This window comes from Perognathus longimembris, chromosome 14 (assembly GCF_023159225.1).
Source record: "Perognathus longimembris pacificus isolate PPM17 chromosome 14, ASM2315922v1, whole genome shotgun sequence".
Taxonomy (NCBI): Eukaryota; Metazoa; Chordata; class Mammalia; order Rodentia; family Heteromyidae; genus Perognathus; species Perognathus longimembris.
The window spans coordinates 21,095,221-21,111,670 of NC_063174.1; the positions used below are offsets into that span (position 1 = coordinate 21,095,221).

A 16,450-nucleotide genomic window follows, 5' to 3' on the forward strand; every position below is an offset into this window, starting at 1 on the left:
ACCTTATAATAAATAATTCATATTAGATAATATGTTCTAATGTCTAAATCCTTTTTTAAAGTATGAGAAAATCTATTTTCAAAAATTCAAAACTAAATTCAGATTTAGAAAATTTTACTGGTATGTCTCAAGCCTTTTGATGAGCTCAGCGTGAATTACTATATATTTTAAAATATAAGTGTGTATTTATATAAAACTAAAAAACAATCACTTTAGAAAAAATTTTAAGTAATCTTTTATTATCTTATTTTTTGTCAGTTGTGAGGCTTGAACTCAGGGCCTGGGTGCTGTCTACTTTATTATCTTTAGCTTAACTAGAAATCCTGTGATGTTTAAATTTTGCTTATAATCCAAGAACAATCTCAAAGATATTGATCAGTGATTTCACTTCTTTTACAAGAAATTAGATGGACATTGTTTGAGAACATGGAACACAGAGCCCTATGGTTATTTTTTTAAAGATGTCCATAGAAGTCTTACTATCAAAGACTGTAATAAAAATTAGTGATTTTCATTAGAAGTAATACCTTAATTTGAAGTTAAGATATAAAACACTAAAAATATAAAGGGCAGAGTCAAAGTCATTGAAAGCTTAAAAAAGAACCAGTGCTTATTCTGACATATAAAGGTGAAAATAACTAGCAAAGAGCACATATTCTGCTTTGTTAAAAGATTTCTTACAAAAATATTCTTCTCAGAGCTACTCTGAAATATTTTAAAAATAAAGATGGATGTTAATAATATAAAATGCTAACTTGCAAGTTTTTTATTCTTACTGTTTTTATTGACAAAACTTTCCAAATTATCACAGTGAGATTCTACCAAACTGGGAACTGCTTGTCAACTGAAGAATGTGAAGAGCTGGGAATGTGGCTTAGTGGTAGAATGCTTGCCTAGCATGCATGGTTTGATTTCTCAGTATAAATAAACAGAAAAAGCTGGAAGTGGTGCTGTGGTTCAAGTGGTAGAGTGCTAGCCTTGAGCAAAAGAAGCTCAGGGACAGTGCCCAGGTCCTGAGTTCAAGTCCCAGGACTGGTCAAAAAAAAGAAGGAAGAAGGAGGAAAAGGAGGAAGTGGAGGAAGAGGAAGAAGAGGAGGAAAAAGAGAAGGAGGAAGAGGGGGAAGAGGAAGAAGAAGACCAGGAGGAAGAGGAGGAGGAGGAGGAGGAGGAGGAGGAGGAGGAGGAGGAGGAGGAGGAGGAGGAGGAGGAGGAAGAGGAGGAGGAGGAGGAGGAGGAGGAGGAAGAGGAGGAGGAGGAGGAGGAGGAGGAGAAATCAAATTTCCACTATCTACTTAGCTCAAGTCTGTTCAAACAAATTCTTCTGCATGTCACTTCCAAATATCCATGGGGAAAAAGAAAGTCAGTATATATAGAAAATAGGGGTTCCCAGTAATAGACATATATAAACAATGGCCTTTTTGGATATAACCTTAGTTCAGCAATTTGCTAAATATTTCTTCATTTTCTGCAGTAAGAGCAATAAATTTCAAAGATATTTGAACAATATACTTTAAATTTCATAAAGAACATAGAAAATAGCAAACTATGTGCAAATGAGTCACACTCTTTCATGCCTCCATAGCTTTGTACATATCAGCCTCTGCGCTCCTCGCCCAACTGATGAATTTAACCTATGGGATACCTAGAAAATGTTTCAGTTCCACAAAGATGTTTTCCAATGATGCTTTTCTCTTTTTTTTTTTCTTTTGAAATAATACCAAAATACAGAATAGTTACAAAAGTAACATAAGTAACCCCTAGTGTGGGTCACTAATTTTTAACACTGTCACATTCTGGATCATTCAATGTGTTAGTATGTGCATGCCATTTTCTCTTCTAATTTTTTTTTAAATTTTATTATTGGGCTGAGAAGGTGACTGAGAAGGTGGCTTAGCGGTAGGGTGCTTGCCTAGCATGCATGAAGCCCTGGGTTCAATTCCTCAGCACCACATAAACTGAAAAGGCCAGAAGTGGCACTGTGGCTCAAGAGGTGGAGTGCTAGCCTTGAGCAAAAAGAAGCTCAGGGACAGTGCTCAGGTCCTGAGTTCAAGCCCCAGGACTTGCCGAAAAAAAAATTATCTTTAGTTGTAAAGGGAGTTGACATTTAACAAAGCAGTTTATGAATATAATATATCTTGATTAATGTCACCCCTTTCAACATGTTTACCAATACTTTCCTATCTACTCCTTTTCTCACTCTTCTTAATTTTGTAGACTATATATGGGATCCTGACTATATTCTCCCCCTCTTCTCCTCTTCATTCATCCTCTGAATTATCTGAGTCATTTGTGACACTACCCATTCAATCCTTGCAGAGGAAGGAGAATTAATTCTAAATGAAATATAAGAAAATGTCAGGGGCTGGGAATGTAGAGCCACATCTACTCTCAGATTTTTAGTAGTTAATTGAGATAAGAGTCTCATGGATTTTCCTTTCCTGGGCTGGCTTCAAACCACTATCCTCAGAAAACAACAACAACAACAACAAAAACCACTGGATAATTACCACTCAATAAATCTGAGTATATTTTGGAAGTCAAAGAGAACAAATACCCTTGCAATGTATGTTTAAACTAAGTTATAAAACAGAAGTGACTGAAGAATGCATTCTTTTTTTTCTTCTTTTGTTATGCCAATTATGGGCTTGGAACTCAGGGCCTAGGGCCCTGAGCTTTTTTGTTCAAGGCTAGTGTTCTATCCCTCTGAGCCACAGCACTACTTCTGGTTCTCTGGTGGTTAACTGAAGGTAAGAGTCTCATGGACTTTCCTGCCCTGGCTGGCTTCCATCCTCAGATCTCCATCTCCTGAGTAGCTAGAAAAACAGGTGTGAGCCACCGGCACCCAGCAGAAAGTATTATTTGCTCACACAATTATCATTATTCTCCGTTTTCTGTAAGTTTATCTTATCAAGAATCTATACTTTGCGTAAAATTTCCTTAACTTTATGAGACTTCACTGAAATAATTACCAAGCTTCTCTTCAGTTTCTATAAAATGCCACGTTTACTATGGTTAACTTTGTGTTTGAAACAGAAAAAACCATAATAAACTAAGGATCTGTCTCTCCTTCCTTGAACTAGGAGTTTAATACAGATGTGAAATCATAAATAACAAAATCTTTTTTGGCAATAATAAATTTTACTGTAGATTTTCCCATATAAGTAGAATTAGTAATTCATTGGGGAATATGACTCATTGGAGCCTATGATTATAGCTGGGCGCTGGTGGCTCACACCTGCAATCCTAGCTACTCAGGCAGCTGAGAACTGAGGATCATGGTTCAAAGCCAGCCCAGGCAGAAAAGTCAATGAGGCTTGCATCTCCAATTAACCACCAGAAAACCAGAAGTGGAGCTGTGGTTCAAAGTGGCAGAGTGCTAGACTTGGGCAAAAAAGTTTAGGAACAGTGCCCAGGCCCTGATTACTAATAAATGTGAATATATGTTTACTGGCCTTTTCGGTAATGTCCTTTGTAGAGTTTTCAAATCTTTTGTCATTTTAAGTATCTTCTGTGGCTTATCTTTCCTTTCCATATTTCTATTTGTTCTTGTTGCTGACAAGAGTCTGAGGCTTATAACTTCATTGGTCTGATGGGTGCTTTGTTATTCATTCTTTGAGGGATTAAAGCAACTAGAAATAAGCATGTGTTGTCTTTAGACAAGCATCAGAAATGATAAATGAGCATTTTTCATTTCTTTGATCATTAAAAGGCATGAATAGTTACCAAGACGAAGTGGGGTATGTAAAAGATGCAGGATTTCTCTACATCACTGCTCATGATTTTCACTACCTACAGCTAACATTTTAATATTTTTGCCTGTTTCCCCCTTTAAAGTACAATTCTAATACATCTTACACAGTAAAATTTTATTCAATCTTTTTACTGCTATTCAGAAATAAAGTAAATTTATCCTTGATTATTTCATACCTTTCCTCTAGGATGCCAACAAATTGTTTTAGACAGCCTGTTTAAGATTTTGTCCATTTATCAATTGGTAATGTCAGAAAAACTCTAGGCATATATTGTAGGCATCTAGGCAAGAAAATGGTTTGGTGATTTCCAATAAACAGTACCTCAAGAATAATTTTTTGTAGAGTCTTATTACATGTGTGATATTAGAGCTTATTAAATTTCCTGCCCAGACAGAACAACTTGACTTCATGTGTATTATTTTCAAGAGAGACTAATAAATCCATAAACAACTCATAAAAAAGACTATAGGAGAATATATAAACAGCCACTGGCATGCACATGGATTCTTGATAATATTTTTAGATGTCAGTGTCTTCTTAGAAGCCCGATCATTAGTCTCACATCTTATATTATTTACCAACATTGATTATGATGGTCTAATTCATCTTTAAGCTCCCACCCCCACACTTCAAAATGTATATCGAAATGTAAATATCTGAACTGTGCTGAAGAATCATTCAGTTAAGTCTGGGGTTTCAAATGCATTTTGTATAGACTAACTTTAAATATGTCAATGGAGCCTAAATTCTTAACCTGACCTATAAAAGTCAACAATACGACTAAATGAACACTTCAAGTATCAAATCTCTACTGCTTGGGGAAAATTAGCTCTGAGATTATCCCACAACTGCAGCGGCAAGATGAAGTTTCTGCCAGGAAAGGTAGGGTCTCTGTAAGAGTAGGCACAGCTTTCCACAGTTGTAGCAAGTAGGTGAGAAGTCACAAGCATTCTCACCCATTCCCTTCCCCCCAGCACCCCCTTGCTACCCTCAAGTTACAGAGTTCTTTTTTTTTTTTTTTTTTTTTAACTCAGGAGTTTTATTTAGGGGCTGGGAATATGGCCTAGTGGTAAAGTGCTCGCCTCGTATACATGAAGCCCTGGGTTCGACTCCTCAGCACCACATATATAGATAAAAGCCAGAAGTGGCGCTGTGGCTCAGTGGTGGAGTGCTAGCCTTGAGCAAAAAGAAGCCAGGGACAGTGCTCAGGCCCTGAGTCCACGCCCCAGGACTGTCAACAAAAACAAAACAAATAAGCAAAGGAGTTTTATTTAAATTTTTTCCCTTTATTGTCAAAGTAAAGTACAGAGGGGTTATAGTTTTGTATGGAAGGCAGTGAGCACATTTCTTGTTCAACTTGTGGAGTTCATTTTTTATATATGTACACTGAATACAGTGCCAATATTTGCTCATCCTCCCTCCCTCCATTCCTGTGGCCTTTTCCTATACATACAACTTATTGACTAAACTCCAGTTCTGGGTATTTGGAGCATTTGTTGTTGTTTATGCCATTCCTGGGCCTTGAACTCCGGGCCTGGGTGCTGTCCTGAGCTCTTCTGCTCAAGACTAGCACAACTCTACTTTCAGCTTTTGGCTGCTTAGCCCAAGCTAGTTTTGAACCACGATCCTCAGATCTCAACCTCCTGAGTAGTCAGGATTATAGGCAACAGCACCAGTGCCCAGCCCGTTATTTTTGAGATCTGGTCTCCTTCCTTAACTTTTTGCCCAGACTGGCCTTGAATTGCCATTCTTTTGCCTCTACTTTCTGAGTACCTGGCATTGCAGGTATGTGTCACCATGGTCAGAGTAATTTATCTTGATCAGGTATGTGTGTGTGTGTGTGTTTTGCATATATATTCACACAGAGAGCTACATGTACACACTTTTTTATGTGTTTCTTGGTCTAAACTAAGAAAGAGGGAGTATATAATGACTTCAAAAATTATTTTCTCATTATGTTAAAACAGAATGGAAATTCAAAGTACTATCATGCACACTTATTGTTTGTATAAATCAAGATTTGATAACTGGTAATGGGTCTCCAAATATTAAGTTTTAAAAGGCGGGGCATAGTAATGCACATTTATTTTCCCAACATTTGGGAGGCTGAGGCAGAAGTTCATGAATTTGAGGCTAGCCTGGGCTACATAGAGAGACCTTATATCAAAAAACCAAAAGACCAAAGTGAAAAAAAATATAAGAACAATGGGAAAGAATGAGTGAACAGATGACACTGTATGAAAGGAAATGTACTTACTACCTGACACATGTAAATGTAACCTCACTGTATATCGCCACTATAATAACAATAAAATAAATTAATTTTTTTAAAAAAGGAAGACAAACTCTTTTTATTATGTTGGTAATTTCCCTTGTTATGAAATGACAAATAATTTCCCTTTATCTACTTGGATGGGAATTATCTTCAGGTAAGTCAAATATACAGGATTTTATCAAGATGTTTGAAAGATGTTAAAAATTTTGCCATCTTTCCCGGTACTGGTGCTCACACTTGTAATCCTAGTTACTTAGGAAGTTGAGACCTGAGGATCAAAGTTCAAAGCCAGCACGGGAAGAAAAGTCCGTGAGACTCTAATCTCCAATTAGCCCCCAGTGGTGTTGTGGCTCAAGTGGTACAGTGCAAGCCTTGAGGTCCTGTGTACAAGCCCCACAACTGAAAAAAAAAATCTTAAGTACTTTAGGCCTCAGAAACTCAAGTACTTTTGTCTTAGAAAGCCTTTACCTTACCTTGAGCAATTCAAAATAATGCCAACAATGATACACTGGCACCAACATAAGTCGTGGAAGAACGTAACGAACTGCCTCCTTAAAGCCATCAGCAATGGACTGAAATGCAAAAAGATGACATAATATTTGTCTGATGTCATGGACACAGAACTATAGTACCCAGCAGAAGTAGATTTAAAAAAAAAAAACAAGATATAGATTTGGTAAAGCCATAATAGGAAGCATTCCTTATACTGAAATTGAAGACTCTAAGTCAGAATTTCCTCCCTCCTTCTTTCCACGTTTAAGTAATTAGATAAATATGTACCTTTTCTCATATCTTATATGGCTAAATAATTTTCACATAGACTTCTACAAAAATTTAGGCTGCCACATACTCTAAAGGAACTTTGAACAGCTACTTACTCTGCTATACTTTTTTGTGTTGCCATCAAAAATATTTTAAGTTTACACAGGCTTGCTTGTAAAGCCTAGCACTCAAGAGGTTGAATGTTCTAGGCTTAATATTTACAAAGGATGCCTGCAAATGTGACTCAAATGTAGTTCATTAATGAATGGGTAGTTTCACATTTAGATTACTTAAAAAAAGTGCTTGTTATGGCCGGGCACCAGTGGCTACTCAGAGGCTGAGATCTGAGGATCATGGTTTGAAGCTAGCCTGGGCAGGAAAGTCTGTGAGATTCAAGTAGTAGAGCCTAGCACAGAAAGGCTCTGGGACAAAGGCCAGACCCTGAGTTCAAGCCCCGAGACCGACAACAAAAAAAGAATGCTTGTTACGGAACAACTGACAAAACCAATTTCCAGAGACAAATACATATTTACTTTGTCAGGAAGCTTGTCTTCATTCTTTAATTCAAATAAATACACTAATGTCATGGTCTATGGAATACAAGCATCTAGAAGACCTTAGAACTGTTTCTATCATAATATATCCAGGTAGGATAACTTTACAAATGTCTTCTCTCCTTTATTTCAAATGAAGTTATTGTTTACAAAGTAAATATTCACTCTTACAATAAAGTATCTGACATCTTATCAGGTAGACAGAGATTTATGACTAGACAGGCAAATACAACATTTCACTACCAATAATATTTTCATTGTTATTTTTTTCTCTTTTCCCATAATCACCTCACACCTTTCTTTTGAATTACTTTGTACTCAATGAAGTCTCAGGAGTAATATTTTTTGTCCTTTTATTATTTTTCTGGTTGATGCCCTGAAAGTTTTTACACCTTCAATCAGTATATAACAGAACATTCAATTTGGCAAGGGATAATGTACAAAAGAAGTTGGAAAAAATGTAAAATGAGCATACATATAGAAATGGGAAAAATAAGAAAATACCTGACTACAATGTGAAAAATGTAAAGGTGGAGTAGCTATACTGAAGTCAGGTTTGTTTGTTTGCATACTTTAGAATAGTACTCCTATACTGAGAAGAGTCAATTTAGATGCAGAAGTCTACAAAGTTAGTGAGTGCTCAAACATCACCTATGCTAATAGACCTTTGCTTTGTAAGTGGGGACAAAATTACAAAAATTGTATTTGTCTCTCTCTATTTTTATTTTATCAAACTGCCTTACAGAGCCAAGTAACCTACATACTCTCCCTCAATATGGTTGGTTTTGTTTTCTGTTTTTTTGGGGCAAGTCCTGGGCCTTCAACTCAGGGCCTGAGCACTGCCCCTGGCTTCTTTTTGCTCAAGGATAGCACTCTGCCACTTGAGCCACAGTGCCACTTCTGGCCGTTTTCTATATGTGGTGCTAGGGAATCGAACCCAGGGCTTCACATATACGAGGCAAGCACTCTTGCCACAAGGCCATATTCCCAGTCCTCAATATGGGTTTTTTTTTTTTTGGCCAGTCCTGGGGCTTGGACTCAGGGCTTGAGCACTGTCCCTGGCTTCTTTTTGCTCAAGGCTAGCACTGTGCCACTTGAGCCACAGTGCCACTTCTGGCCATTTTCTGTATATGTGGTGTTGGGGAATCGAGCCCAGGGCCTCATGAATACGAGGCAGGTACTCTAGCCACTAGGCCATATCCCCAGCCCTCAATATGGTTTTTATCTTCTTTAAATTGTAAGTCTGTTAGAAAAGTAGCTGTGTATATAGGAGCCTATTCACAACTTTTTATGATTTTTCCAAATCTTCTTACTATAAATGATATTGAGGTAGCTTCATATATATATGTGTATATACATATGTATATATATATATATGTCTGTCAGATTCTTTTGATTATCCAGTATTTGTGATGTTGTTCATTAAGACTAGATCAAAAGAAATCAAGACAGAAAACAGAAGACAATCTAAAATTAGGTTAGAATTACTAGGACTTAAAGAATTGATAAACTATTTTCTCACTTGCTTTATAGAAGAATGCTGGATTAGAAACACTTAAATAATGATAGACTATTTCCTTACTTGTTTTATTACATCTTTTTTTTTTATAAGCACATTGAATTTAAGTTACCTGAAAGTATAAAGCAACTGCAGGCTTAGCCATCAATTTACTGAAGTGCTCATTAAACTCAGGTGAAAGAATGTCCTGTGATAATGTCTCATATGGATCAAATGCTTGTTCCTATTTTTAAAAAATTGAAAATGTGTTAGGTTTAAGAACATCTTTTCTACTAATATGATACAATATTTAATAGAAAGTTTTTACTAAAGTCCTCAACTGGGTGTTATCACTTTTTGTACTCTATTTTTCAGGGACAAATAATAATTAGGGCTGCAACTGATGAATTTTTTAAAACTGAAGGCATGGACTTTGAGCAAAAGAAGACAAGTCTTAGCAAGGTACAGTTCAAGCTATAATCCTAGCTACTTGGGAGGTGGAGATTGGAATATCTCAGTTCAAGGCCAGCTCAGACAAAAAAGATCCTGAGATTCTATCTCAACCAGTGTTTGGGCACGATGATACGTACCTGTCATCAAAGCTATGCACAAAGTACAAATAGAAGATCACAGTCCAGGTCCGTCTGGGCATAGACAAAGAATCTATTCTAAAAATAAGCAATTCAGAGCCAGGTACCAGTAGCTAACACCTGTAATCCTACTTACTCAGGACACTGAGAGCTAAAGATCATGGTCGGAAGCCAGTAGGGGAATAAAAGTCCACAAGACTATCTTTAATTAGTGGGCAAAAAGGCTGGACTTGAGGCATGACTCAAGTGGTAGAGTATCAAAATAAACAAGAGGTCACAAATGTAATATGATAATATAAAAACATTCTACTAAGAACCGAGGCTGAATGGATATGGTGGTTCTGTAATCCTAGCATCTGGAAGGCTAAAACAAGAATATTGTGAATGCTATGCTAAGTAACAAAATGGGCATAATGAAAGTGATGTGTATTTTCACAAAAATATAGGCAGAGATGATTAAATTAGGTAATTTTTTAATATGTGAAACCTAAAGACAGCACTTTCACAACCCTGTTTTCTTTTCTTTGTATTTTTTTCTTTGCCAATCCTGGGGTTTAAACTCAAGGCCTAAGCATTATCCCTGGCTTCTTTTTGTTCAAAGCTAGCACTCTACCACTTGAGCCACAGCACCACTTCCAGCTTTTCTGTGTATGTGATGCTGAGGAATCAAACCCAGGTCTTCATGCATGCTAGGCAAGCACTCTACTGCTAAGCTACATTCCAAGCTCACACAGCCCTATTTTCTAAAGGGGGAAAAAAAAACAGCTAATGAGTATCTAAAGATGGTTAATATCATCATTTGGAAACTCAAAACCAAAGTTAGAAAAGAATAAAGCCAAGTGTGGTGACATACTCTTGCAATTTTAGCCACTTGGGAGGCTAAAATTGGGAAGATTACCATTTGAGGTTAACAGATAAAAAGTTCATGAGATCCTACATTAATCAATAAAAACCTGGAGCCTGGAGACATAGCTTAAGTAACAGAGGACCTGCCTACCAAGCAGAAGGCCGTCAATTCAAAGAAAAATAACAACAACAACAACACTGTCATCCCAGCTATAATGGAAACATAAATAAGAGGACCATGATCCAGACTGGCTTGGACAAAAAAAAATAAAAAAAACCTATTCAAGAAATAATTAAAGCAAAACTGATAGTTGAATGGCTCAAGAAAGTAGAGTACCTACTCACCTAGAGAGCATAAGAAGCCACTGAGTTCAAATCCCAGTTAACACCAAAATAATAATAGATTTTTAAAATAATTTTTGTTATAAAGGTGATGTATGGAGGAAAGATTTTTTTTCTCATTAAACTGGCAAAAATAAGTGGGATAATACTCACAATCAGTGAAGAAATACAACTTAAATACACTGGAATGTATCTGATGTAAATTTGGAAACATGTTTTAAGGTTCTGAAAATGTACTTAATCTTTAATACGATAATTTCACTCAATGGAATACATTCTGAAAATTGTTAGACTACAAAGGCATAGTAAAAAAATGTGTCTATTGTGGTGTTTATAATAAAATGGTGGGGGATCTACCATCTTATGCATAGTAGTATTTTTATACTTAAAGACTGTGAGCTGGGGACTGGGTGTGGCTTAGCGGTAGAGTGCTTGCCCAGCATGTATGAAGCCCTGGGTTTGATTCATCAGTATCATATAAATAGAAAAGGACGGAAGTAGCATTGCGGCTCCAGAAGTAGAATGCTAGCTTTGAGCAAAAGAAGCCAGGGACAGTGCTCAGGTCCTGAGTTCCAAGTGCCAGGACTGGCAAAAGAAGGGAGGGGGGTTGGGGATATAGCCTAGTGGCAAGAGTGCCTGCCTCGGATACACGAGGCCCTAGGTTCGATTCCCCAGCACCACATATACAGAAAACGGCCAGAAGCGGCGTGAGAAAGAAAGAAAGAAGTAAGAAAGAAAGAAAGTAAGAAAGAAAGAAAGAAGAAAGAAAGAAAGAAAGAGAGAGAGAGAAAGAAGAGAAGAGAAGAGACAACTGTGAGCTGGTCATGGTGGCACATGCCTATAATTCTAGCTAGTTGGGAGGCAGACATAGGAGAATCATAGTTCAAGGCAGTTCTGGTAAAAGTTAGCAAGATTCTATTTCAATAACAAGCCAGGAAGCCAGGTGCTGGTGGCTCACTCCAGTAATCCTAGCTACTAGGGAGGCTGAGATCTGAGGATCACAGTTCAAAGCCAGCCCAGGCAGGAAAGTCCAAAAATAAAAATATAAACTAAAAATATAAACAATGTAATTTAAGCTTGTTATTAATTAAATTTGAATAATAGCCAGCAGTTTCTTCTAATTTATTACAAAGAATACTTTACAAAATTTCTCAATATAGAAATTAGACATTTAATGAGAATTTAAAGTAATGTTACAAACTTACCTCTGCTAAATCTTCAAAACAGCTGCCAGCTAAGGGATGAGGACTACTTTCATCAGTCATTTCAACTGTGTCTTCAATCAAACCTAAAAGTTTCACTGTCAGTTCATGTATATCTAAAATGTTACTGAAAATCTTTTCAATATCCTGAAAAAGAAACAGGAAAGTAAAGGCATTTCAGGTTGAGAATTGCACCTAAAAATTGCTAAATAGAAATAGAATGAAAGTGTTAAGGATGTATTATCACTCAAGGAATAGTGAGATCTCCTGGGTTACAGACCACAAACATACTGGAAAATATAAATTCTATATAGCTTTTTTCATAAATTATAAGAAAACCTTTACATAGAGAATGTTTTAAAACTAGCTAAGGAAGCTGGGAGCTTGTGGTTCACACTTGTACTCAGGAGGCTAAGACCTGAGGATCACAGTTCTTGCCACAGGGTTCTTGCCAGCCCTGGCAAGAAAGTCTATGAGACACTTATCTCCAATTAGCCATCAAAAAAGCCAGAAGTGGAGCTGTGGCTCAAATGGCAGAATGATAGCCTTGAGTGAAAAAAATCTCAGGAATAGCACCCAGGCCCAGATGTGAAGTCCCAGGATAGGTAAAAAAATAAAATTAAATAAAAATTTAAAAATTTTAAAAATTACACTGTTAAAACTTTACAGCTTTAAAAGTAATTACCAAAAGACAGGTAAAAACATAGATATTTCTTTTCATTATCTCTAAATGAACTACTAAATATCATACACTGTGCGGAAAAAGCTGTCATGCCAGTGTAAATCCCCCTTCTAATTCTGTGTCTAGTTTAATTGTCATTACACTTGTTATACTCTATAACTCACATATGAAATCCACAAATATGTAAAAGATTATTTTCATATGCTAGTAAATAAGACTAGTACAGATGATTTTTAAGCTGCTTTCTAGGGGTATACAGAACTTCAAACCCCCAAAAATACTCACAGAAGGCTTAAACAAGTTTCTGTCAGATAGAAAGGCCTCTCGAAATACTTTTATGATCATATTTAACTCCCGTAGATACTGTCTTTCTTCTGCAATTTCAGTCCTCACAAGGTCATAGTAGTTTAATTCACCTGAAGAACTAGGTTCATCTTCACACAGAGAAACCAAACCTATGTCATCCTGGTCAAACATATCCATCAAGACCTGAGAAATATAAATCATGAATGTACAAGTTATTTCCCTTTTATATTTATATTTTGTATTTTCCCTTTCATAAAGTCATCTTTAAGACATTTATTAAGACATTATCAAATAAGTACTAGAGGCAAATTTGTGTTAGAAAAATTAAAAAACAAGAAAAATGTAAAAGAGAAGGTATAAATATTAAATAAAACTGGATAAAGCAAAATAAAGATGTATTTTTGGCCAGGTGCCAGTGGCTCACACCTGTAATCCTAGCTCCTCAGGAGGCTGAGATCTGAGGATCCCAGCTCAGGGGAAGGAGTAAAGGGGAGTAAGGGGCAGAAAGGGAGGTAGGGAAGGATGGAGGGAAGGAGGAAGGGAAGGAAGAGAAAGGAGGGAAGGAAGGAAGAGAAGGGAGGGAAGGAAGGGAAGGGAAGGGAAGGAAGGGAAAGAAGGGAAGGAAAGGGAAGGGAAGGGAGGGAAGGGGAGGGGAGGAAGGAAGGAAGGAAGGAAGGAAGGAAGGAAGGAAGGAAGGAAGGAAGGAAGGAAGGAAGGAAGGAAGGAAAGAAGCTGAAGTAAGTCAGGCTCCGATAAGACAAATGGCACATGTTCCATTTGTGGAGGTTAGATCTAAACAATAAACACATGTGAAACATATGAAGGGTCATATGCATACATATACACAAATTGATTAAATTGTGGTATACTCAATAAGAGTCCAATAGTGTAACTCCTCTGGACAACTAACAAACAGTTTAACAAAATAAATACCAAGGGACTGAGAATGTGGCTTTAGTGGTAGAGTGCTTGCCTAGCATGCATGAAGCCCTGGGTTCAATTCTTCAGTACCACATAAACAGAAAAGGCTGGAAGTGGTGCTGTGGCTGAAGGGGTAGGCTGCTAGCTTTGAGCAAAAAGAAGCTCAAGGACAATGCCCAGACCCTGAGCTCAAGTCCCAGGACTGGCAAAAAAAAAAGAATACCAAGAAGCTGAGACAGGTTTTGTCAATGGAGGATTAAGGGAAGGATGGGTAGGCAAATGGAGAAAGGGGCGGACAATGTATATATATATTCAATGTATATATGTGAAAATGGAACCATGTAACTTGAGGGAGATGGATGGGATTGAGACATGTACGCAAATGATGGAAGGGGTGATACTGATCAAGATGCAGTGTACTCGTAAACTGACACAAACTGAAAACCCTTTGCACAATTACACAATGATTTGATCAAATATGAGACAATCTGAACATCTAAATAAATTATGAAGTTTTTTTTAAGATTATGGTCCACTGAGTAAAATAAGTAAGTATGAATGAGTTCATAAAAAAAGAACAAGTAAATTAGAAGTGTGATGAAGAATAAGATACACAGCCTCAAAATAGTCCACAAAATATTATTAACTACAAAAGGGAAAAAAAACAATTTATAGAAAGAACCCTATCAAGCAACCCCCTTAATGAAGTAACCAAAATAAACACCACCACTAACAAAACAATCAAACTATGCTCTGTGTGCTACATGAGAAAATGGAATGAAAACACAGCACATCTCTAATATTCCTTCTAGAGAATATAATCTGATTCTAATCAAAACAGATAACACCAGAAAAATCTAAATTGAAGAACATTCTACACAGTAACTAACCTGTAATCCTCAAAAGTGTCAAGGTCATAAAAGGTGGGGGTTTTTTGATAGAAAAAGAGATACCCCCCACATATATACTATCATATATACTAAAGCTTAGATACCAGGCACCATGATATCTGTAATTCCATCTCTTGGGAAGCAGAGATCAGGAGAGCAGAAGTCCAAGGCCAGCCTGGACAAAAAGTTAGCAGACTCTGTCTGAACAAACATACCAGGCCAGGCATGGGGCACATATCTGTGAGCCCATCTACGTGATAGGCATAGGGAGGCAGTCTGGGACCATAATGTACAAAAACATCAAAACCTTATATATTAAAAAAAAAACCAATGAAAGGAAAAAAAAGGATTAGAGACATGGCTCAAGTGGCAGAGCACCTTCCCAGCAGACATAAGGCTCTGAGTTCAAACCCCAGGATGGCAAAAAAACTAGAATTATGGTTACTTTGTAAAGCCAGTATTTTTTCTGTCTTCCAATATCAGGAATAAAAAAACTTCCTAATACAATTATAGATTTTTAGAAGATTGACCAAGAGGTACTCTGTCCAAATGGCATAAAGGAACATAGGGCTCTCCTGTACAGCCACATTGCACAATTGAATGTGGAGAAGAAGCTGGGTCTTGAGTCTACACTTACCTATTCCTACAACTTCTGAGGGTCCTGCGGACAAGGACTGAGGAAACAAACATTGCAGGACACAGTCCTAGATGACCCTTGAGGTAAATTCTACCTATTTTACTGTATTTATTAATGAATACCGTGTTCCAAATGATATAAAAAAATATTTAAAAGACTAAAGGGGCTTAAAGGTATAGTTCAGTGGGCTCTGGATGGCAGAACACTGCCTGACATATGTAAGGTCTTGTGTTCAATTCCCAGGTACCATAGAAAAATGAATCTAAGATAAATGAATAAAATATAGAGGAACCAAGTGCTAGTGGCTCATGCTTATATTCTAGCTGTTTAGGAGACTGAAATCTGAGAATCATGGTTTGACACTAGCCTGGAGAAGAAAGTCTATGAGACTATCAGTTCCTATTAACCATTGGAAGCTAGAAGTAGAGCTGTGGTTCAAGTGGTAGAGCACTGGCCTTGAGCAAAAAGGCTCAATCAAGGACAGCACTCAGGCCCTGACATCAACCAAAACAAGCAATTTTTTTTTTTAAATTTTAAGGCTAGAAATGTGGCTTAGTGGTAGAGTGCTTGCCAGCATGCATGAAGCCCTGGGTTCGATTCCTCAGTATTACAAAAAAAAGAAAAGCTGGAAGTGGCGCTGTGGTTCAAGTGTAAGCTCTGAGTTCAAACCCCAGGATGTGGGGGAAAAAAAAAAAAAAATATATATATATATATATATATATAGAGAGAGAGAGAGAGAGAGAGAGAGAGAGAGAGAGAGAGGAACCAAGTGCCAGTGGCTCATGATTATATTCTAACTGTTTAGGAGACTGAAATCTGAATCATGGTTTGACACTAGCCTGGAGAAGAAAGTCTATGACACTATCAGGAGCCAGGAGCCAATGTCTCACACCTGTAATCCTAGCTACTCGGGAGGCTGAGATCTGAGGATCATGGTTTGAAACCAACAGAAAAGTCTCTGTGAGACTCTTATCTCCAATAAGCTACTCAAAAACTAGAGGTGGCGCTGTGGTTCAAGTGGTAAGGAGTGCCAGCCTTGAACACAAAGAGGCTCTGGGACAGTGCCCAGGCCTTAACTTCAAGCCCGCAACACACACACACACACACACACACACACACACACACACACACACACACACGAGAAAAGATGTTCAGTTGCTACTATCAAATCAAATTTAAATGACTTTTAAACT

The 16,450-nt window shown here is 37.3% G+C and overlaps 1 protein-coding gene and 1 long non-coding RNA gene across 4 annotated transcripts in view; one reads left to right on the forward strand and one right to left on the reverse strand.

Moving 5' to 3' along the window:
- Positions 1–16,450, reverse strand: part of Sos2 (SOS Ras/Rho guanine nucleotide exchange factor 2) — a 70,836-nt gene that overhangs the window by 37,747 nt on the left and 16,639 nt on the right. For all 3 annotated transcript variants that reach the window (XM_048362616.1, XM_048362617.1, XM_048362618.1), the window contains exons 5-8: positions 12,789–12,992; positions 11,825–11,968; positions 8,975–9,085; positions 6,501–6,599 (exon numbers count right to left, since the gene is read on the reverse strand). In XM_048362616.1, coding sequence (XP_048218573.1) covers positions 6,501–6,599; positions 8,975–9,085; positions 11,825–11,968; positions 12,789–12,992 — 558 coding nt within the window. The remainder of the gene's footprint in view (positions 1–6,500; positions 6,600–8,974; positions 9,086–11,824; positions 11,969–12,788; positions 12,993–16,450) is intronic.
- On the forward strand, positions 562–15,877 carry LOC125363429. The gene is made up of 3 exons (XR_007213230.1): positions 562–905; positions 10,214–10,216; positions 15,843–15,877. It is a non-coding gene; the product is annotated as an uncharacterized LOC125363429 (long non-coding RNA).